This window comes from Scleropages formosus, chromosome 6 (assembly GCF_900964775.1).
Source record: "Scleropages formosus chromosome 6, fSclFor1.1, whole genome shotgun sequence".
NCBI lineage: Eukaryota > Metazoa > Chordata > Actinopteri > Osteoglossiformes > Osteoglossidae > Scleropages > Scleropages formosus.
The window spans coordinates 7,005,390-7,028,871 of NC_041811.1; the positions used below are offsets into that span (position 1 = coordinate 7,005,390).

Consider the following 23,482-nt stretch of genomic DNA (forward strand, 5'->3'; position numbering starts at 1 on the left):
ATACCTTTATTTTTGTAAAGGATTAGTTACATGGTTATTAAAATGGCTTATTTTTATCTCTAGGTTTTCAAAATTTACGATACTCATTTTAAGTTATTGGGGGTGCAGTGGTGCAGTGGGTTGGACCGCAGTCCTGCTCTCCAGTGGGTCTGGGGTTCGAGTCCCGCTTGGGGTGCCTTGTGACGGACTGGCGTCCCGTCCTGGGTGTATCCCCTCCCCCTCCGGCCTTACGCCCTGTGTTGCCGGGTTGGCTCCGGTTCCCCGTGACCCCATAAGGGACAAGCGGTTCTGAAAATGTGTGTGTGTGTTATAAATTCTATAAACAAAAGCGACTATCAGAATCGCTGTAAAATGAAACATTTTTGTATCTGAAGGAAGTGCTTGGAGGTGGTCTCTTCATATTGAAAAATATGAAAGAATATCTGCTAAAATGTCCATGTAGTCCTGTTGTTTGAGCAAAGACAATGCAAACAAAAGTCTTATATGGGTTTATCAATGCAAAAAAAAAAAAAAAAAAACACAATTAATTATGAAAACTGGGAGTCTCTTTTAAGAGACTGAGTGTGGAGAACTTTACACGTAATGTACACACACAGCAAATTGAAGAGAGCACAGGAACGAAACAGCCTGAAAAGTGCTGCACGTAGGAGGGAGCTGAGGGACGAGGAGCAGGCTGGGACTGTCCCATGGGTCCGAACAAGGCTACTGCTCCACAAAATTGAGGTGGTAGGTGAGCTGGTGTCCATTGTCCCATGCATACAGCACCTTCTCCTTAGGGTTGTAGTCAATCTGCGTGGTGAAGGCATGCTCGTTGACGAAGGCCAGCTGGGGAAAGGCCTCCGTGCCAGTGTGCGTGTCATAGGCATAGGACACCTCCCCCTCCTTCTGATTGTACACATCGACGGCGTACAGCACCCCACACACAATGAAGCAGTTTCCATAGGAGTTGCGCTTCAGTCCCGTGCGCCATGTGGTCTCCTTCCGCACCGACAGGTCGCCTGGGTCCAGCTTGCTGATGACTATAAACTCCTGCTGGGAGTAGTCGTCATCCACGCCTGGGTAAATGACCCACAGGCCACTCTCGTCCACAGCGAAGTCAATGTCCGAGTGGCCGCGCCACTTCCAGGGCGTTGTGTCCTCGTAAACCACATCATGTAGCAGCGTCCAGGCCGCGACATAACGCATGCGCAGGTCATACTTGATGATATTCTTGGTGAAGGCCCGGTTGTAGTAGAAGGCGCCATTGTACACCACATGGCCTGTGCCGATCCAGTTGTATGGCAGCTTGTACAGGTTGCTCCATCGACCTGGGCAGTAACATAAAGCAAAGAAATGTTATAGTGGGGCATTTTGTGAGGGGGCAGAGTTTTATTGTCACTGACATACCTGTTTATAGCTCAGTATTTAACCCTAATACTACCAAATATCCATCCATCCATCGTCAAGAGCCACTTGTCCCAAGCGGGGTCACAGCAAGCCAGAGCCTACCTAGCAGCACAAGGTGCGAGGCCAAAGAGGGAGGGGACGCGCCCAGGATGGGACACCAGTACACCGCAAGACACTTCGAGCAGGGCTTGAACCCCAGACCCGCCACAGAGCGGGCAGTGGCTGAACTTGCCGCACTGCCATGCTCCCCCCTCTTACCAAATATGACACCTTTAAATTCTACTTATCATTGTCACCACAGCTCCCAAGTACGTAGCAGGGAGCAGCAGATAACACAGTGTCTAGACCTTTTGCCTTTGGATCCGAATATTGCTGAATCAAACCTTTCCTAGGGCTGTGGTATCCTTGGTTAAGATACTTAGACTAAATTGCTCCAGGAAAAGTTACACTGGGTAAGTAGTTATAGGTAACTTAACATTGTAAGTCACTTTGAAGAAAAGCATCAGCTAAATGAATAAATGTCTGAAAAATCGCATATTTTTGGAAAAGCCTGTGCACATGAAACAGGACTAGTACATGAATTAGGATTCCTACAACATGTTTTAGTAAGGATGTTGCTGAGTTAAAACAGATTTGAAGAGAAATGAGAGCTAAAAAAAAAATGACATCACATCTGTTTTTCACTTTACTTTTACTAGCTATAATTTATTAGTATATTAGCTATTGATTTGCCAAAGAAATTTCTTTGCATTGGCTGGTGTTCTACCCAAGTTGTACCCTGCCTCATGCCCTCTGCTTCTAGGATAGATTCTGGATCATCGTTGTCCTGCACTGGACAAACAGTTAACCATAATGGCTGGATTGATTTGTCTGGAATTATGAAAAACTTTTACTGAGCTTTTGCTAAATAAAATATTATTCACAGTCACATTAATTCAGTTTTACAAGAATTACACAGAGAAAAAGCAATGTAAGATTTAGTATTGTTTTGCTTGCATGTTTATACAATTTCAACTGAAGAAAAAAAAAAAAGGACTCACCTTGTTTGAAATTTTCCAGGTTCCGGAACTCGACGAGGTTGTTGCCATAGTAATAGTTCGTGACATAGATCTTAGAGTCCTTGGCAACTGGATCTTTCATCCAGGCTCCTTCGTTTCGCCCGTAACTGTGGTGTTTCTTGGGGAGCTCCACAGAGGCAATTGTCCCCTCACATTCCGGCTCTTTCACACACAACACAAAGACATTGTAGAAATGTACATAAAACACTGTTTTTTTTTTTACTACCATTCAAGAAACTATTGTGTGAAAATTATGGACCAAGAGTTTTCCCTCCAAAAAAGGAAAATTTTAAATACTTTTTAGCTAACCTATGAAGCAAAGTAGGTAGGCCTAGATGGGGTACCTGCTTGGTTTTCAAAGGTGCGACTGCTGTTGTTAGAGTTGTCTAACACCAGCGCGATGGTTGGGGCTGGTCTCTCTGGTCCAGCTACAGTCATAGTTGTGGTGGAAGACGCAGGCTTAGTGGTGGAGCTTGTTGTGGTTGCGATTCTTGTGGTGGTTGGTGCTGCTGTGGGGGCTACAGTGTTGTCCGGGATTGTATCAGAGCCGTGGGACCAGTGCTCTGATTGTACCATCTTGTCCACATTGGCAATGTGAGCTCTGCCGGCATTTTCTGTCAATATCGAAGAGTAAAGTGGAAGCATTAGCTGGTCCATTTTCTTATCATACAGGGCTGCTGTAGGACCTCAGCAAGATCACCATCCTGCTTCCCTGGGCCTTCTGCCAATTCCATCCCTCCATCAATCTGTGCCCCAGCACCTTCCAGAACTTTCTAGCCAAAATGAAAGAATGGCGCTGATGACAGATAGCCTACAAGCTTCCAGCTATTGTTTATCCTTGTATTCTTGAGCCACTGTGAGTTCCATAGCGTGACTTCCAGTGTGCCCCCACTATGTCTAACTCTCTGTGGTCTATCCTGAGTGTGTAAGACCACACAACCCAGCTATTAATAACTATCAGCCTAGTATTATTTTATAGTTAGACAAGCATGTTGAAGTTTTATTAAAAAAAAAAAAAAAAAAAACACTCTACCAGCAGTGGTGTTTATTCCCATTTACCAGAGGAAAAATCCAGGTAAGTCTTCTGTTGGCACCAATATAATACTTGGCTCACATGTTTGTCTAAAGCAGCTTACAGTGTTTGACCTATTTATTCAGCTGGATAATTTTTTATCATTGCAGGGCAAGTATCTTAATCATGGGTACTGAGGCAGGAACAATGGAGGAATGGATCTTCAGGTTATAAGTCCATATCCTGATCTCCTATGCATTCCTGCCCTCTCATGAGAACATTAATTTGAAATTCACACAATGTATCCATCTATCCACAAAACTTCATTAATTGTTTCCTTAATCATAGTACTACTTCATTTTTCATAAAGGAATTGTCTCACAGTAGCAATGCATTAATTTTATTTTTAGTGTGCACAATGAATATGATTCCATAAGTGTCTAACGCCAGTATTATACATTATAAAGAACCCACGTTTCACTACAGGATGAAACATTATAAAAACAAAAGCTGAAGAATTACACTGTAAGCCCTAATAAAATATTTTTTCATGATCACAGTGGTGTCTTCATGTTAGAAAAGTCAGAAACAAAACCTCTTACAGCTTTTTTGATGCTCAGTATTCTGCACAGGTGCATGCATGTGGATACATTTCAAAAAGTTTCAGAAAATTCATATTTTAATCAATATCTTCTACTGATGATATCAGCAAGATATGGCACAATCTTCACATCAGAGTCCTTTGTCTGCTTTTGGTCCTTAGGCTGAGTAAAATGCTTGGTTGACAGCTGATTGCTGGCACAAAAATACCCCGTTTTGTATGCAATCCCAAATTTTGCGTTTATCAAGATGCATGCCAGTTTCGACTTGCACCGAGACCATTGATGGTATTTCTGCAGTCCATATTTCACCCACGCTATTAAAGAACATAAATTTCATGAGCCTCGCGGGAAGTGCATCTCAAACCGCAGCATTCCTTCATGAGTTCATATCCATGTCTCCATGTGACATATGAGGACCTGTTCCATCTTCCCTGTCAAACATCTGATTTCCTCTGCGACTCTGGACTTGTTCACATCCCTTCTGAGCTCAGTCATGAGTCTAACGCAATGACAGCCCCGGGGTGATGAACCCATGCCAGATCTTTTCTACAAATCTTAAGGCCCGAGAAGCTCTCGTATTGTTTGAGTGTCTTCGTGCGCAGGCGAAGCAAGCAGGAGAGGTTGCCGATGTGCCCCAGACAGAGGTCCTACCCTGAAGGGAGCTGTCTGTCTGTCTGCGTGTCAAGTCAACAGTCAGTAGCCTCTGAGGGGACTTCCCCCTTCCTCCTTTAACATGCCAATCACCAGTCGCTCCCCTCACCTCTGAAGTCCTTCACAACAATGGCTGTGGAGCTTTAACAATTGTCTCAGCATCAGAGATGGTCTGGTCTTAGCGTGAAGCTTTACGTACGACAAATACCCCCCGTGGGTCCATGGTTCCAAACCACTGCTCGACAACAAGGGCACCTCAATCAGAAGGCCTCTGTAGCCAAATCTCCATGTCTTGATCTCAAAAGGACAGGGCAAAATGCAGGTTAAAGAGATTTCATACAGGCCGATGATGTTAAAGGTCTGCAAAAAGTTCTCAATTAGACGACAATGACAACAGCATCAAAAGACACTGACATTAGCCAATGATTTTATCCAAAACACGTGTAGTCCCTTTTACTTCGTAAAACTGGGATTTACTAGTTCAAGAGTAACATCAGGATAGAAAATGGTTCAGTTCCTCCACCTCTGTTCTACCAGCTCGCTCTCATTTATGATGAATAAAGAGTTAACCACTATCCTTTTAAATAAAATGGATTTATTTATTTAGCAGACACTTTACTCCAAAGTGATGGACAATTATTATTAAGTATCTGAGACTCACATCCAAGAGAGCTTATACAATCACTTATTCATTTAACTTTCACTCTTTTACTCTCCAGACCAGCTACCAATGTTAGGCTACGTACAATGATTTACACATTTAAACAGCTGGGTCATTTTTACTGACAATTAAGCATTAGTACTCAATGGTCCTACAGCAGTAGGTGGGATTCCAACAGGCAATATCAAAAAAAAAAAAAAAAAACATAAAGGCAGCAGCTTTAACCACTATGCTACCTGCTGTCCCTTATACTACAGGAAATTTAGAGCCACCAACGCACCTGAACAATGTCTTTGGACTGTGGGATGGAAACAAAGCAGTCTGAGGAAACCCACAACAACACAGAGAGCATATGCAAACTTCACACACAAACTTCAACCCATGTCTGGATAAACATCCAGGAGCTGTGAGGCACCAGCAACTGTGGCACCATGCCGCCCACTTCTCCAGAGCACATTTACAGCACTGATCAGCTTCCACCCAATCCCCAACACCCAGACACCCCACAGTCACCCAAAAGCTGAACCGTAAAGATGGGTGGCAAAATGCTAGCCAAAGGGGACTGGAAATCAGTCCAACCAAGCAAGAAATGACAGCATTCTGGCTGGGGTCCAAACACTGAGCATGGAAGCTAGAATCAAAAAATAAACAGAGTACCGAAGTAATGGAGTTGAAGTGTTACAGAAGGTGGGGACAGCAAAGAGATCAACTCCATCAGCAAGCTGTGTATTCAACTGCGAGATCCAATGATGTTAAACATCATTTGTCAAACCCATCCAAAACAATGAGCAAACTTCAGGATTTAGCTGAGCTCCCTAAAATCACAAATAAATAACCAAGAATCCATTCATAATATGGGTCATATTTACATTTATTCACTTAGCAGATGCTTTTCTCCATAGCAACTTACAATGGATACTATGTAGTGTTGCTAGCCCATACACCTTATTCACCAAGGTGGCTTACACTGCTAGAGACACTACTTACACTGGCTCACTCACCCATACATCAACAGAACACACTCTTTCTGCATCACTCACACACTATGGGGGAACCTGAACAGCATGTCTTTGAACTGTAGGAGGAAACCAGAGCACCCAGAGGAAATCCACACAGAGAACATGCAAACTCCACACAGACTGAGAGGGGATCAAACCTACGTTCTGTCGCACCACTCAGGTGCTGTGAGACAACAGCGCTACTTGCTGTGCCACCATGTCGCCCTTATGTGCCAGCATATCTGGTTGTCATGTATTTTTGTACACAGTTTATATTTTCAAACATGCTTCACAGTGTGCCTCTCATTTCATGGTGTTTTATAAATTTTATGAAACATACTGAAGGCCAGGGGTATGCCTAAAGGGGTGGCACGGGGTGGCACCCTCCAAGACCCCCTCCGAATTACGATTGCCCCCTAACGCTATTGGGTTACAGTACTGTCAGTCTGACAATGCTCAACGCCATTGGATCAGAGCACTGTCAATACCTGCCTAATTTGCAATGCGGAATCACAGTACCACGTTTTTCAAACAGGAGGAGAGACATGAGTTGACCATAGACCACATCTCCGTTCATAGTATGAACACACTCAGTTATATATTTTGAAATATGTGGACTGGGGTGTTGTCGTTCTCTGCTGCAATAACATGCAGAGGTGAACTCCAGATAACAGCAACAGAACTGAGTGATGTAGCCTACTGATGGCGGAAGCCTCGATTGCCCTAGTACAGATAATCCTCGTGGGTATAACAGCTTCAAAAGCTCCCAGCTTAGCCTAGGTAATGTAACTTCGGCAGACTTCCCGTGCCCTCCCCCAGACTGGTTCTTGGCCCCCCTGTGCCACCTCATTTTAAAAAATCCTGGAATCACTCCTGCTGAAGGTCTGCAGTTAACTTTTGATTCTAAATTTCTCATACCTAACAAATGGAGGTTCAGCTCAAAACAGACAGCGTCGTGTCTCACCTCTGCTGGAGGAGCTCTGCTCAGTGTCCTCAGCCTTGTAGTAGGTGATGCCCCTGATAACGCCAGGCTGATGGGCTGCTGCCTTAGCCTTGGCTGTGGGATCTGCAGGCTTGGCTGCCTTGGCAGGCCTCGCACTCTCCTTCTTGGACTTTGCCAGCTTCTCTGGCTTCTCTTTGGATGGCTTCGTGGGTGGCTTAGAGCTCTGTGTCTTCTTGCTGGGGTACTTGGTGGTCTCTTTGCCTTTTCCCACTGCCGTTTCCTACCAGTGCAATGATATGTTCTTCAGAATGGCTGCCCAGTCACTTGAGTTTGAGATTTGGAAAAAAAACCTTAAATTTGGGTCTTACCTGAGTTTTGCTGTCCGGAGAAGCGGCATCCTTCTGCAGGAGCTGGAGGCCCAGGCTGTTGATCTCTTTCTTTATGCTCACCATGATGTCGGAGTAGTTCTCATAGCGTTTCAGCTGGTCCTTTAGGGCAACCACACTATCCCTCACAAAGTCGTTCTCCCTGGTCAGGTTGGTCCTAATAGTCTGAGGAATCCGGTGGAAGATTATAAAGTATATCAGTATAATCTGTCAGCACTCACTTGTAACTCAGTTTTGGGATAAATTACTTTTTAGATCTCTGTCATAACAGCAAAATTAAGGTCTGCTAGAGTTTGATAGTACATAAATTGTCATTACTCTCACATTTTAACCAAATATTTTCCTGTCAATTTTAAACAGTGAACAGATTTTCAGGACATCCCATAATAAAACCTCAAATAACATCAGCCTGTCATCATTGCTGCTGATAACCATTAACACGACAGGCCTGTCCCCCTTTCAGTCTCTGACTTGAAAACCTCATTTGGTTCCAATTAGAGAAACCACTCGGGCTCAGTGAGTTAAGTGTGGTAAACCACACAGCACACTTCCATCAAGCCACACTTGACTGCCAGTTCTGGGAGAAAAACAAGACATAAATCATTGCCTGTACTGATTTTCTAAAGTGTAAATTCATGATTTTCCTTTCGATGAACTGTGTTTTTCTTACTCGTAACTATTTATTCATTTAGCTTTGAATTGATCATTTGCCAATCCCAGTCTTAATGCAGAATGCTAGGCAAACAGAGGGAATTGTTTCAACACACCATTTACCCTGAACAGCAAGTCTTTATATTGGGTGAGTACACTAGAATACCTAGAGAAGATCAATATTCAAAAAACCCAAAACATGTTAGTTCTCCACTGGCATATCTGGAGTTGGAGTTAAACCTACAAATCTGCAGTTATACAAAAACAACTACAGCAGTAGAGCTGACTGCCATCCTGCCTTGTTCTTCTTCATTCTCTTTCTGCTTACCTCCTCCAGATTATTCATCTGGGTGACAACCTTGTTGATGTACGAGTGAACTTTCATGAGGTCCATGCTGTACAGTGTTCCCTCCAACAAGTCCACCATGGACTGCAGCTGTAGAGAAAATATTTCACTGAATCCCATGAAGAAGGAAAACCTGCTTTTGGGAATCACACATAGATTCCAACACCAAGGACCATCAGGACTTCAAAATGAATCTATGGTTTGCATGGGATACACTTAGAAGGACATACTCAAACTATGACTGATCTCCAGTTTTGTAAGAGCAGGGAAGAGATAGGTTAACATCCACCACTTTGTACATTTCTGAATACCTCAAGGCCACTCCCTCCCTATGCTCAGGCCCACCAAGGTACCCCTTCCCAATCCATGGCCAAGCAAGCCCAAGAGATACCTTTAGCAGTTCCGGTGCCTGCTTCTTCAGCTTATCCATCTTCCACTCATTCTCACAAGGGTTGAGTGAGGAGGGAGGCGCTGTGCATGAGCAGCGGCAGTCAGAGCCAGAGCTAACAGTCTCTACGGTGTAGAAGTCCTCAGGACGTGCGCTCCCGCTGCGGAGCCGGCTGCAGGCATCCCTCGTCAGAGGCCGCATGATGCACCTGCATCGGCAGTCTGAGCCCTCTGAGGTCATGCGCACCGGCTCCGTTTCTCCAAAGATCTGCCACAGCAGAGCAAGAAGGTGAGAATATGATGGAGGAGTGAAGTGTAGAACATCAACCTACACCCAAAAACATGTGTTTAATATAAACCTAGGGATGAAGACACATTTTTCTCATCAAAATTCATCCCAGTTTATTGGGAATGCTGGTTGAATGGGCTACAATAGTTATGTTAGATTCTGGGCAAGCCTTGCTGACATCCATGTTTCCATGCAAATCCAAAAGTCTCAGAAAGAAAAGTAAGCTGTTGTACGTGATTGCCTTGATAGATATTAGGATTTTTCCTTTTGCATAAAAACTAGACAGAAAATCAGGTGAGTACACCTGTTTTGTGGGATGTCTATAAATCAGGTGATGGATATAAACTGTGACATTTTGGAAAAATCTAAGGTCTCAGTTTGCTGAGTGATAAGTGATAAGGAAATATCATCAAATGTAGAAAGTATGGGATTTAAAAAAAAAAAAAAATGGAACATCTGGTGACACCGTTAACAAGCTATCATTGTCCACCTGTCATCTAATACAGTTGTACACGGACTTAGACATTAATAACTAAATATACAATTTAAGCTCAAATGCAACTACACATTAAAAAATGCATATAGGGTCCCATATATACAGTGTACATGTACTGTAACAGAAAATATACCTAGAAAAACAAATTACTGAAAGGATGAAAAATCACATGCGTTACTTCTAGGAATTCTGTGACTGACGATATTTTGGGTTTTACACTTTGCATGTCCATTGCATTAAATGTGATCTAAAGTCCTTTTTAGTGGTTTTAAGAAATCAGTCCACTGGTGAAATTTCTGATAACTATATCTAGATAACTGGAACACACTGATTATTTTCCATATTTAATTATTTATTCCATTAGTTGATGATTTTCTTCAAAGCAATTTAAAATGTAAACCTGCTTACACTGATTTACTCATTTATGTAGCAGGGTAATTTTTAGAGCAATTTAGGGTAAGTGCTTTGATCAAGAGAATTACAGGGATTTAAATCTGGGTCTTTATGAGGGAAAGATGGTGGCTCTAACCACTACTCCCCTTGCTGCATATTAGTGCCTGTGCACATGTAGCTGATTTGAGCCAATGAACTTGAAACTGGCTGTGTGTGTGACATGAGCTGAATCTCAAATGTTGCTGGCCACTTCCTGTGAGTGAGAAGGAATCTGGTGGAAAGCACAAGCTCTTATGCTTCAACTGCAGGATTGGAAACATAATGAGCAAGAACAGGAATCGCTGCTTCTCCACCTGTTTATCTTCACTGACCAATTTGTTAAGATCTCCATCCATCCAATTTCGAAAACCACTTTTTCTGGCCAGTGTCACAATGAACCAGAGCCTATCCCAGAAGCAATGGGGGGTACACATTAGACAGTATGCTGGTCCATTGAAGGGTAGCCACACAAATTAAGAGAAGTTTAGCATACAAGTCCATTTAAACTGTATGTCCTTGTAAGGAAACCTACACAGATACAGGGAAAACAGACAAACTCTTCATGGACTGAGCAGGGATTAAACCCACGTTGTCACGCACCACTCAGGTGCTGTGAGGCAGCATTACCGGCTGTGCCACCCTCAGCAGAAAGATCTCTCGCAGAAAGAATATATCCAGCTAACGATGCATAACCTTTCATGACCTTTTCAGTAATCAGTGTCTTTTTTGGAAACATTCACAATACAGCAAAAGTGGGACAGTGGAAGACTCCTCTCTGACAGATTTTTTAGTTTATTAATTTTCTTAGTTTATTTAAATATTATATTTTTTTTATCATTTCATCACACCCACGAAAGCTCATAGTGGACTTTCCTTTGCGTAACGATAAAAACAATACCAGGCATTTGTGACAAATTCAAAACGTATTCACCAAATTAAAATTAAATTACAAACAAGGGCATTAAAACATAGGGAACTGAACCAGCTATGAGGCATGTTTTCAGCAACTCGTGTTTGGGTTGGGCACGGCTCTGGGAGCGCAGCCAGAGCCAACAGCAAGTCCTAAAATAACAGTTCCCTCCGAGATGGGCCAGCTGACAGGTGTCTAAATTACGTCTTTTTTTAAAACTTGTACACGATTACAGTATGAGCATCATAAGGAATATTACAAACAATCTATTACAAAACAATATGACTGCATTCTGAATATATTCAACAGCTGTACTGATCGCTATTCTGCTCACCTGTTTTTTGCTTCATATTGGTGCACATGAAAGACATAATACATGGTGAAGTCAATATGTTCTATGATTACCCACCGAGCGCTGCATGCGTAAATGGTTTGCAAACACAACAGTGCCACATGGCTGCCCGTCTTAGAACTTATTGACTGTGCCATGTAAGATTTCTCCCTTTCTGTACTTCTTACATCCATCATTCTGTGCCGTTCTCCACATGATAGAGGTTGTGTAGGTCGAATACTCTAGCAGCTACAAAAAAAAAAAAAAAACAGCCCTTATAGCACTGGAGGAATCTTGAAATTCATAGGCATGGAAGAATGGTTAAAGGATCCCATCTGTTGTGGCCAACAAACACGTGGTTCTCAGAAGTACAGCCAGACGTGCAGCTCACCGGATGTCTTTGAATCTCAGGCATGTATTAAATCATAAGGGAGGGGGACAAAAAAAAATCTAATATTCATATGCTTTGTTGACTCTGGGACAGACGCCATGCAATGTTCAGCAGGATGTGCATGAAGACGCACTGTGGTATACACTCCATCAAAACACATGCCACACATCCTGCAGGGTCCTAATAAGAGGTCAGGAAGACTGTCTTCTCTCTGATGCCCACAACCTTCCCAAGAAGCTGCAAAGGGGCAGGGCTGATGTTTACACAACCTATGAACACAGGGTTTATGGATAATAAGTTTGATGGAGGATCTCCATCTTAAAAGACCAGTGAGCACCTGCCACCCTCATTTGGGGCTGTGGGTGGGAGGGTGGAGCACTTAAGATAATTACCCCAGAGTGACAGCTTCGACCCGTGTCACGAGGGGTCACATTCTCCCATGGGGGAAGCCCAGCAGCTTGGACTGACTCCACGAGCAGGGCCCTCTGTGGAATGCTCACACACCAGGCCTCTTTGTGCAGCGGCTGGACTGCGACAAAACGACCCATCGTGCTCTTTCTCTCCCTCAACCCACACAACTGCCCCCACCCATGACCTCCAATTCAAAGGACCACCGCTGCTTCAGGGCTCTGCAACATGACCAAGTATGGTCACCCCCCAGTATGAAATTAAAAAATTCACTGAAGTTCACAAATGTACACATATTTGTACTGTAACAATTTCCAGAACATATTGATACTGATGACAAGTCTAGGTGGTCCTCAATTTACAGTAGATAATATTCCGACAACCTAGTAATTAAGTCCCAAACTCCATTATACTGTATAATACAAACCATAATATATGCAATGAACATGTATGATTGCTACATTGCATATAAGCAGTTTGTTATATTTTTGCACTAACTTCACTCATTATTCATGTTAAAATAATACTAATATAGGTTAATATATTACAGTAGAAAAAAGGGGGGCGCGGTGGTGCAGTGGGTTAGACCGGGTCCTGCTCTCTGGTGGGTCTGGGGTTCAAGTCCCGCTTGGGGTGCCTTGCGATGGACTGGCGTCCCATCCTGGGTGTGTCCCCTCCCCCTCCGGCCTTACGCCCTGAGTTGCCGGGTAGGCTCCGGTTCCCCGCGACCCCATATGGGACAAGTGGTTCAGAAAATGTGTGTGTGTGTGTGTGTGTATTACAGTACAGGGGGTGCGGTGGCGCAGTGGGTTGGAGTCCCGCTTGGGGTGCCTTGCGATGGACTGGTGTCCTGTCCTGGGTGTGTCCCCTCCCCCTTCGGCCTTACGCCCTGTGTTGCCGGGTAGGCTCCGGGACCCCGTATGGGACAAGCGGTTCAGAAAATGTGTGTGTGTATTACAGTACAGCATTGTAATTATATTTTCAAAATACACCATTATTTTCACTTTCATTTCTAAATCTGTATTATTGTGCTTTTTCTTTTCAGTACCACTTGAACACTTTTTCACTTGCTGATCATTGTGAATAAAGTAACTTGAAGGAAAATTTGTAAATAAAACATTGTAAATGAAACACAGTCGCTTATAGACACATTGCTGGAAACGAAAATAAATACGGTGCCTTGCAGTGACGCGACCAGCCAGTGTTATCGCACAGCAAATGGAGTGGTCATCGTAGATGTTACAACCAAACATTAATAAGGTTAACGGGATGGCTGATGTTAAGTCTGGATGGCCATAAGTCAAGAAGCACTTATAACATGATATTTAACTAATAAGACTTGCAGCCAGGTGGTTTGGACATAACTTTGAGACTGAACTCGCAAGCAGCTCTTCATGTTTTCAATAGGTTAATGGTCTTAATGGCTGCAGACACATGCATGGAAAAACGAATGCAGTAATAAACTGCAGAAGCAAAACATAATACACATCTGTTAAAACTGACATGAAAAGTGGTGGGCAACAGGTGGCATAGTGGTTAGCCACTGTCTTTAAATGGAAAGAACCCAGGTTTAAATCCCACCTCTGCTGTAGTACTCTCAATCAAGGTACTTATCCTGAATGAATACAGTAAAAACTACCCTGCCGTATAACTGGTGAAGTAATTCTCCTACTTTAACATAGTAAGTTGCTTTGTAGAAAAGCGTGCACTAATTGAATAAAATAAAATAATTATTCAAAAACTGCTGTAGTTCTATTCAGTAAAAGCACCATTTCCTATGCAGAGCTGCTGGCTGCAACTGTTGATGCCTGGAAGCCAAAGGTCAAAAAAATGGAGGGAAACGAGCAATTGATCAGACCCTGGTTGCACACATGTGGAATATATACACCATAAAGGTTTCAGACCCACTCGGGTCTGGATCTGCTCCGTGGCTGTTTGCTGGTGCCATCTGCTCCACTCAGACTCAATGCGCTGAGAACGTCCGTCCGCTCCCTAGGTGAAGAGCCTCATTAAAGTCAACAGAGCAAAGAAGCGAGCAGGAGCTCATTAGTGCAGGAATGCAGCTGCGGTGAAGTCGGCTTGGTGCTGGGGGGGAGGTTGCATTAACCTCCACAGCAGAAGATTTACACCCAGACCTCATCTTTAGCAGTGAGTGAAGATCCCCCAAGAACAGGACAGGAAGTGGCCTCCGGGACTGTCGCAAGACAAAATGGCAACCGGCTAACAGACACTCCACACACAGTGCAATGTATGGGCAGATCAAGCCCCACTGGGAGGGGCTATGTCCCTACAGGTCCTCAAACTCCACCACTATTGTCCTGTAGCCCCACATCGAACTGCTTAAGACTGATTTTGATGGTGCCATGGTAACACAGGAATGAGAGGTTTGTAGCTCAGAGTTGAGAATGTACAGATAATTTTGGCAAATTCCTGCTTGATCAAATTGGGGGTGGGAGTGTGATGGGTGGGTAGAAGTGATGAACACATGAATACACCAGGATCTTCTTCATGTATACAGGTATGCATCATTTCAGCAACCCAACAACCAAGAACACTAAGAGATGTGCTTCACGATGTTCTGACAGCGCTACCGATGTAGTCTTCATTTGAAAGTCAGAGGGTTTGAACTTCCACGTGCTCTTATTTTTAGAAATGCCTCTGAGATTGTGTTCTGATCTGGGAAAATTCACTGCTGCAGCTCTGAGACTAACCCATCAAGCTACAAATACTTTTGTAGTAGAATGAACCTAGGAACTACTGTAAACATTGTAATGTTAGGTTTCATTGCTCTACCTGGAAGGTCTTTTCAGATTCTCTTTAAACTGAGCAGATGATGCTTGAAGAAATGAGCTACATTTATCAGACACTTTTCTTCAAAGCAATGTACAGCTCAGAGAACAACACACACACACACACACACACACTTTCTGAACCGCTTGTCCCATACAGGGTCACGGGGAACCAGAGCCTACCTGGCAACACAGGGCGTAGGGGGAGGGGACACACCCAGGACAGGACACCAGTCTGTTGCAAGGCAGTCCAAGCAGGACTCAAACCCCAGACCTACTGGAGAATACGACCCGGTCCAACCCACTGCGCCACTGCACCACCACTCCCCGCATGAGAACAATACAAAAAGTGTATTTTGTATGAGATGTACGTCGCTTTGGAGAAAAGCATCTGCTAAATGAATAAATGTAAATGTAAGTGCATTACATCAACAGGAGAGATTCTGATGCAGACACATGATTCTTGAGTATAGTCAATTTGTCACATTCTACCATATTAACTAGTATACATTATACAAGTTTTCCATTATTAAACAAACTGTTACAAAAATTAAACATGAACGTTTAGACATTTATCATGCACTTATGAGATCAGAGGAGAACTGAGTCCAAAAGAGGTGAGTTTTGAGACCTTTCTTAAATGTAGAGACATTCAGCAGTTTTGAGTGATACCTTTGAGCATGAGACCACACATTTATACAGCTGGGTAATTTTTACTGGAGCATTTTACATTCATTGAGCTAATACTTTTCTCCAAAACATCTTACACTGTTAAGGTACTTAAAGTTATTTACCCATTTATACAGCTGAGTAATTTTACTGGAGCAATTTAGGGTAAGTACCTTGCTCAAGGGTACTATAGGCAGAGGAAGAATTTGAACCTGTGGGTCTAAAAGCAGCATCACCACCCACTACACTCTCAGCTGTCCCATTTCACAGATGTACATTGCTAAAGGGTTTCACAGCAGGAGGTGGGAAACTTTAAGGTCTTAATCCATCCAGTACAGCAGTGCTAACCACTGCACCACCTGCTGTACAGCTGCATTCAATCTTGTCTGTCCAAACAGAATGCATTCACCACAGTTTGCGGTATGGATTAACAGGACAACTAAATTGCTATTCTGCTGAAACAAAAGATTGCCAAAAACATACCTAGAGCTACTGAGGGCATGGAATGGAATGATGTACTGTATGCTGGCAAGATTTAAAGATGTAACAGTAACTGAAAATGGATGAGAAATAGTCACAAGAGAAAGTGACATGAGAAACCCAGACTAGGGAAAGAAAAAGTGGATCTCCAGGCTCACATCCTGCCTCAGACGATGCTGTGAACTTGAGTAGGGTCTAAAAGTGTGGTCTCTCTTTCTCGGCTGCATATTCATCAGCCACCTTCCTCCCCGATCCCTCAACAACTCTCCATCTGTACGGCACCCTTTTCAAGAATCTGCCCCAACTACTTGGCCAGAGCTTGGCAAGTTCTGCTTCAGGTTCTAACTAAAAACTTTCAGGTGGTATACTGGTTAAGGGTTTAGGCATCATACCAAACAGTTACAGGTGGAAGTTCTCCAAGAAGTGGAAGGAACACACACACACACACACATTTTCAGAACTGCTTGTCCCATACGGGGTCAAGGGGAACCGGAGCCTACCCGGCAATTCAGGGCGTAAGGCTGGAGAGGGAGGGGACACACCCAGGACGGGACGCCAGTCCATCGCAAGGCACCCCAAGCGGGACTTGAACCCCAGACCCACCAGAGAGCAGGACCATGGTCCAACCCACTGCGCCACCGCACCCCTCTCTGTGGAAGGAACACCAATTAAAAAAAACACCCAGAATATCACACACAGACTGAAGCTGCTTGTCCTGGGCAGGGTTACAGCAAACCAGAGCCTAACCCAGCAACACAGGGGGTAAGGCTGGAGGGAACACACCCAGGACGGGACGCCAATCCATCACAAAGCACCTTAAGGGGGACTCGAACCCCAGACCCACCAGAGAGGAGGACCTGGCCAAGCCCGCTATGCCGCTATGCCACCATGCCCCCCACTAACCTGGAATATAAATGGGGAAAACTGCAAGAAGCTGTACAGATACCATTTCAGTTTCCAAAAACTTAAATGACGGGTATTGAACCAGATGTGTTTCATCAAAACATTGATCTGTAGAACAAGGTGAATTTATCAGTTTGGATTAAAAAGCATCTCCACAGTGACTAAACATTGTTATGATCTTAAAGCAAAACTACTGAAGAAGGGGGATCCAGGACTGGAGACTGGAGCCAGGGTCGAAAAAATCCAAAAATGAGAGACGTCTTTGCTTGGAGAGGGCCTTTCCTGGCACGAGGCGTCGGATCAAAGTGAACCTAATCCGAAACTGTGGAATGTTGTTTTTACATCGGAAGGCCGAGCAGTTGCCGCTGTCCTCCGGCACTCGGGCCTGAATGGTACAGATAATTAGCTTTATTTCACTCTCAGGTCTTGATACGGTGCCCAGGTCTCATTAAGTGCCACTCCATGCGAGCGCACTGCCTGCTCCACTGTGGCTCCTTTTTAATTGGTCTCCAGAATGGTGCTTTGGTGGTCAGACAGAGAACTCATAATGGTGTTTATATCAATTAGACCTACTCTGCCAAGACATACCGTCTTGGAGTCTTGGTGGAAGTTCTCTAAGAACCATCTTAAAGGAACTCTGTGTGTGCATGTGTGTGTACGTACAGGTGTCCCTTCACTTATGACAGGGTTTTGTTCCGATGACCTAGCATTTACTTCATCATAAGTGGCAAATCCCTTTATAATATGCATTAATCCTCTGTTGGATAAAAGTCATTTGTTATGTTATTTCAGAGATAATGCATGTCAAAATGATACTCATGCAGATGAATCCATCCATCCATCCATCCATCCATCCACACATCATCTGAAACCACCTGTCCCATACGGGGTCGCGGGGAACCGGAGCCAAACCCGGCAACACAGGGCGTAAGGCTGGAGGAGGAGGGGATACACCCAAGACGGGACGCCAGGCGTGCATCGCAGGGCACCCCAAGCAAGACTCAAACCCCAGACCCACAGGAGAGCAGGACCTGGTCCAACCCACTGCACCACCATCCATCCATCCGTCCATCCATCCATCCAATTTCAATAAATGCTTGAATCAGAGCCTATTGCGAAAGCATCAGGCACAAAGCTAAGGGGGTTACATCCTGAATGGGATGCCAGTCAATATAGAATTATAATATGAGTACAGTAAAATATTATATTTTCATACTGCATTATTATTTTCACTTTTATTTCTTAATCTGTGTTCTGTCGCTTCTTTCGTTCTTTTCCCTGCAGCACAAGAATACTCAAGTAACTTGAATGGAATCACAAATGAAATGTGCTGTAAATATAACTACACTTTTGCAAATAAAACGCAATCGCTAACAGACACACTGATGGATTCAATGAGAAATATGGAGCCTTGCAGCAATGCAGCCAGCAAAAAATATCGTACAGCTGACGGAGCAGTCGCGATAGACATTACAGCCAACATTAATAAGGTTAATTGGATGGCAATATGAGTCTCGGTGGTTTTTAAGTGGCAAGGACCACCTCTACGAATATATGTTGGAATAAAAGGATAGATGGCACAGAAATGCATCTTGTAATATAGATGGAAAAATTAGATCTTTTAAGAAAAATGAAAATACTGGTGTGTCTACAGAATGCCAACAGGGAAATAAAGATCAGTGTTCACATCAGGACCTGGACATGATCTGAAGTCCAAGGCCACTGACACACCACACAGGAATGGAGCCTACACTTTGGATACAGTGACCACATTAGAGAGTCATGCCACACAGACATGTCAAAGAAAGTGCTCACAGAAGCAATCTGTCATACAGAGAAGTTGAGGGAACAGAGGCAGGGCAAAGAACATAAGCTTCCTTTCTGGAACAATATGATGTCTGTGTCTGGGTTGTATTTCCTTTCTCCCCGAGCTTGTGGTGAGGTTCTGAAAGAGTGTGAAACAGCTGGCCCTTCCCAAAAAAAAGATCAGAGATACTATACACCACTGAGACATGCAAATGACACCACATGACTGATTTACCAAATCTGCTATTTCAGGTATTGTAAACATGCTGTCATCAGACGGACTTCAAGACGGGAAATTAACACAATTTTTGAGGTATTGTTTTCCATTGTTGGCCTAATTTCCTGCTGGCAGCAGAACCAGCCAACCACTTGATGTACACCACGCCTCAGGTTCACAATCCACCCCTCAACCCCTCCCCAAGAGAGGGTTGTCTCGCCTCTCTGGAACCTTTCTTAGTGTCTCCATGGTGACCCAAGCTTGTTTACAGCTAAAACTCAGCATAGATGCAAAACCCTCTTCCCATGCTGTCAAGCCACTTCTCCTGGTCCTGGCCACTTCTGAACCACTGGTCTGGAAGGCTGCAGTCCAATAACCTCCAGCCTGAAAGTGGGCATACAGCAATCACTCACCACATGTTGGCAGGATGTGTCCAGCAAAATGGACTGCTACATTTTTCATGTGTTGCGGACATTTAGATGGCAAAATACATAACGACAGATAGAGATGCCATTCTTAAACCTACATGTTATATTATTACTATTATGTATTTATTTAGTTGATGCCTTTTCCAAATTGACTTGGGCTAACTTTGTACGCTGTTACTTGCAATTTTTTTCCCATTTATACAGTAGGATTTTACTGTATCTTTTCGCGATTTTACCTCTTGATCAAGGGTACTACAGCAGGAGATGAGATTCAATCCTGGGATTCTCAGTTGCAAGGTGGTGACTAACTGTCATGCCCACAACCACACCCCAAACGCAAACACCTGGCTTATCAGCAGGGCAGGGTATAAAATGTGCCACCCCACCGATCTCAGGTCGTGGAATCTCTTAGAGACAACCAGCTCACCTTCACCTTGCAGCTCCCTTTCTTGCCCACCTCCTCGTCCCTGAGCCCAGCTTCCAACGGTTTTCACCTTCGCCTCATCAACCACGATCACAGATCATCCCTCAGAACAATGTTCACGCCTCGATTCTGAACCCACGCCAGTCCCCAACCACAAGCATTGGTTTACCTCTTCGTTTTTATAATGAACGATCCCGCCTTTGAGTCCTCCCTCCAGTGTCCAGCCCGTGTCAATCACACTAACCACTATGCTATCTGACATACAAGCCTAATGGAGTACATGTGGATAACTGGTAACCTAGCATTGAAAGAACGGGCTGTGCAATCATGAAGTTCTGAATTAAAATCTCTGTTGTGCAAATGTGGGTAAATAAATGACACAGCAGAGGAGGATGGACAATTCCCTCAGAAGCAGCTCTTGTTTGTGTCTTGTGTGAGAGCTCCTCTTGAGAGCCATTTGTTGCCAAAGCGCTGGGGGGGGGGGGGTGCATGGGAAGTGCCACGCCCAGTGGCTGAGGTCCATTCTATTCCACCTCCTCTCCCTGCTCTCTGCCACTGTGCTCACACGATCATGGAGACAACTGGAGGGTGTGGATACCCATAAAGGGAGCTACAGTCTATCAAAGTCACTCAGATCAAACAGAACAAAGGAAACTAATGGAAAGTTCTCATTCCCACACCATTTTATTAACAGAAACTGTCAGTTTGTGGATTGGAAATGGGGTGCTGTGAAATGGACTGTGATGAAATTTTAAACCTAATCCATCCCCCGAAAGAAACTTTGATGCCCATATATGGTAACTCAGTGTCTCGCACTGTCAGCACCTGCATGTGATGAAAGTAAAGACACTATGGATTAGTTTCTTGGGTGCTTCAGCAGCAGTGTGAACAATGGCAGTGTTTACAGACCAAGGGCGGGATTTCATCTTGAACCCTTTTCAGCAACACCTCACTGCTCAGCTGTCATCCTGCGGTAGGGATCACAGAGGATGTGTCACAACCACCAAAAATGTGGGTACCGCAGCACAACAGCTGACTAAGAGAGGACAGACCTGGAACAGCTGCTGTGGTCTGACACTATAATACCCCGGAAATACCACAAGAAAGGGTAAAAAAGTTCCTCCTCTTTTTGAGGTTGTGATACAGAGTGGGAACTAAGGGTGGGAATGGAAAAGTAATGGAACTTGGATGTGCGGCAATGAGAGAATTGAGAGATCTATTCAGTTTTATTCTGTTGTTCTGTAGCAATTTATCATTTCTTTACTGCATTCATCATTTGAAAAATATTCAGCATCTGTATACAGAGGGGGTGTGGTGGCGCAGCGGGTTTGTCCGGTTCTCATGAAGGGGCCGGGGTCTGAGTCTTGCTTGGGGTGCCCTGCGATGGACTGGCGTCCTGTCCAGGGTGTTTCCCCTCACTCCTGTGATTTCCGGGATAGGCTCCGGCTCGCCGCGATCCCGCTCGGGACAAGCAGTTTTTGATAACGGTTGGTTGCATTTACACACTCGAAAATCGGACCTTCCCTTTGCACATGATTACTGCAGTGAGTGAAGCATCGATTAAGGTGGCAGACATCCTGGGTTGAAAAAAATGTTTTAAGAATTAAACTTTAACCGCATATCATTTATAATATTTGAAAGGACAAACGCGCTCGGCTTTAAAAACACCTGGTGGGGCCACTGTTCTAAATGTGAGCGCTGCGCTGGGAGACGCGACGCGCCCCGGATTATCCGCTCTGACAGCCGGCGGATTCCGCGCGCGCTCCGGAGTGTGAACACATGAAAGGGTTAATTCTCCGGAGAATCGGGCATCCACATGATGTGTCCTTTTCTTTTTGTTCGCTAGGGCCACATTCCTCTGGTACTGCAAAAGCCGGACGAGTGCTTCAGTTTATCCCACCTGACCCGCGCGGAGCTGCGCAGGTGAAGCTCCGTCACACCTGCCCGCGCGCACGGACTTCGACCTCAGCACCTGCACTCAAACGTCTGCGCGCTTTTTGAAAAACACTGTGATCTCTCGGAATTCGGGTGCCTTCCAGTTAAACTTGTTGTCTGACGTCCTTACGGCCCTGGAACTATGATCTGAATTCGTGAATATTGTACTGAAGTTGTAAGAGTCCGATGTTCTTTGTGTTTCCTATCGTAGGGCACGTGCTGGCCCACGTCGCGCCCCCCGCACAGCCCAGCGAATCCAGCCCATCATGTGCAGGTCCCTGTTGTGATGATCACGATCAAGGAGAAGCACGAAACACACATCACACACGTGGGGTGAAGAAGACACGGCTAAGCGCAGACGAGCTGCGGGGGGTCTTTGTCATAGCCACAAGTACATGAGGTTAATTCGTATTCATAATTCGTATTATAGAGACGCGTCGAACACTGTATTCTGCACTGTGCACACAGACGAGCAAGGTCTTAAATTAATCATTTCATAACTATTATCATTTACGATATGAGGTATTAGGCTAGAGAGGCCATTACATTTAATAGCTTAAATGAATAAATACAGTAATGCATACCTGAAAATCAGCAGATAAATATATAATTAATATTTTCTTGAATATACAAGTACACGAGATCAAAATGAAGTACGAACTATTTTAATTGCACTGTATATTTTATACATATTGTGAAACACAATGGCTGCATTTCCTCATTCTCAAGGAGGAGTGAGGTTCACCTGAATGGACGCATCAATCACGGTTTTTTTATTTCCACAGGTGGTTGTAAAGGCGATGATGTGACAATTATTAATTATTAACGCACCACGCGCTCTCACTCACCTTGCTCTGTGCGGTGACGTGCTGACACACCACCAACAGGCAGACGATCGTGTTTGTACATGATCTCCACATCTCTGCGTAAAATCCAGGCACCCAAGGATGATAAGTTTTGGTCCGGGCAAGAAATGAGAAAAAAAAAGGAGTAATAATAACTGCAGTGTTCCCCAGCTAATTTGTTCCAGCGAAGTAAAAGGAATATATCAGAGGTGGCCGGTCGGACGCTCGGCTCTTCCGACAGATGCGCTTCTCCCGCCGCCAGAGCAGCCCAGCGCGAGACACCCTTATCAGTAAAGAGCGGGCGCGCGCGCAGACGCGCTTTTTCCTCCTCGCGCCTTCGGACACGTGGAGGGCGGAGCGAATCCGGCATCGGCGCCCTGCCAGCCCGGGAATAAAAACTACACACAGAAATGTCAGGGGTCGTGGGAGTTGGAGTTAGACGAGCTCTTCATCTAACTGTTTTATTCTCTTTCTTTATATATATATATATATATATTTATTACGAAATCGCATCTAGAAAAATCACAAAGTTGCATGAATGAAAATACACCGCTAGTAGTTGCAAGGAGTTAAGTTCATTCTTGCTGTTGTAATTTAGTAGCAACTTCCGACGATATTAAAAAAAGACAAATACCTATAGTATATATG

General features: G+C 44.3%; 1 protein-coding gene across 1 annotated transcript; it reads right to left on the reverse strand.

Annotated features, from left to right (window-relative positions):
- Positions 1-351: 351 nt before the first annotated feature.
- On the reverse strand, positions 352-23,106 carry LOC108922621 (olfactomedin-like protein 2A). Its single transcript, XM_018732846.2, has 8 exons — positions 22,838-23,106; positions 9,086-9,349; positions 8,677-8,784; positions 7,680-7,862; positions 7,333-7,591; positions 2,789-3,058; positions 2,427-2,606; positions 352-1,307 (listed from the first exon to the last, which is right to left on the reverse strand). The coding sequence occupies exons 1-8, from the start codon at positions 22,907-22,909 to the stop codon at positions 703-705; spliced, it is 1,941 nt and encodes a 646-aa protein (XP_018588362.2). The 5' UTR covers positions 22,910-23,106; the 3' UTR covers positions 352-702.
- Positions 23,107-23,482: the final 376 nt, after the last annotated feature.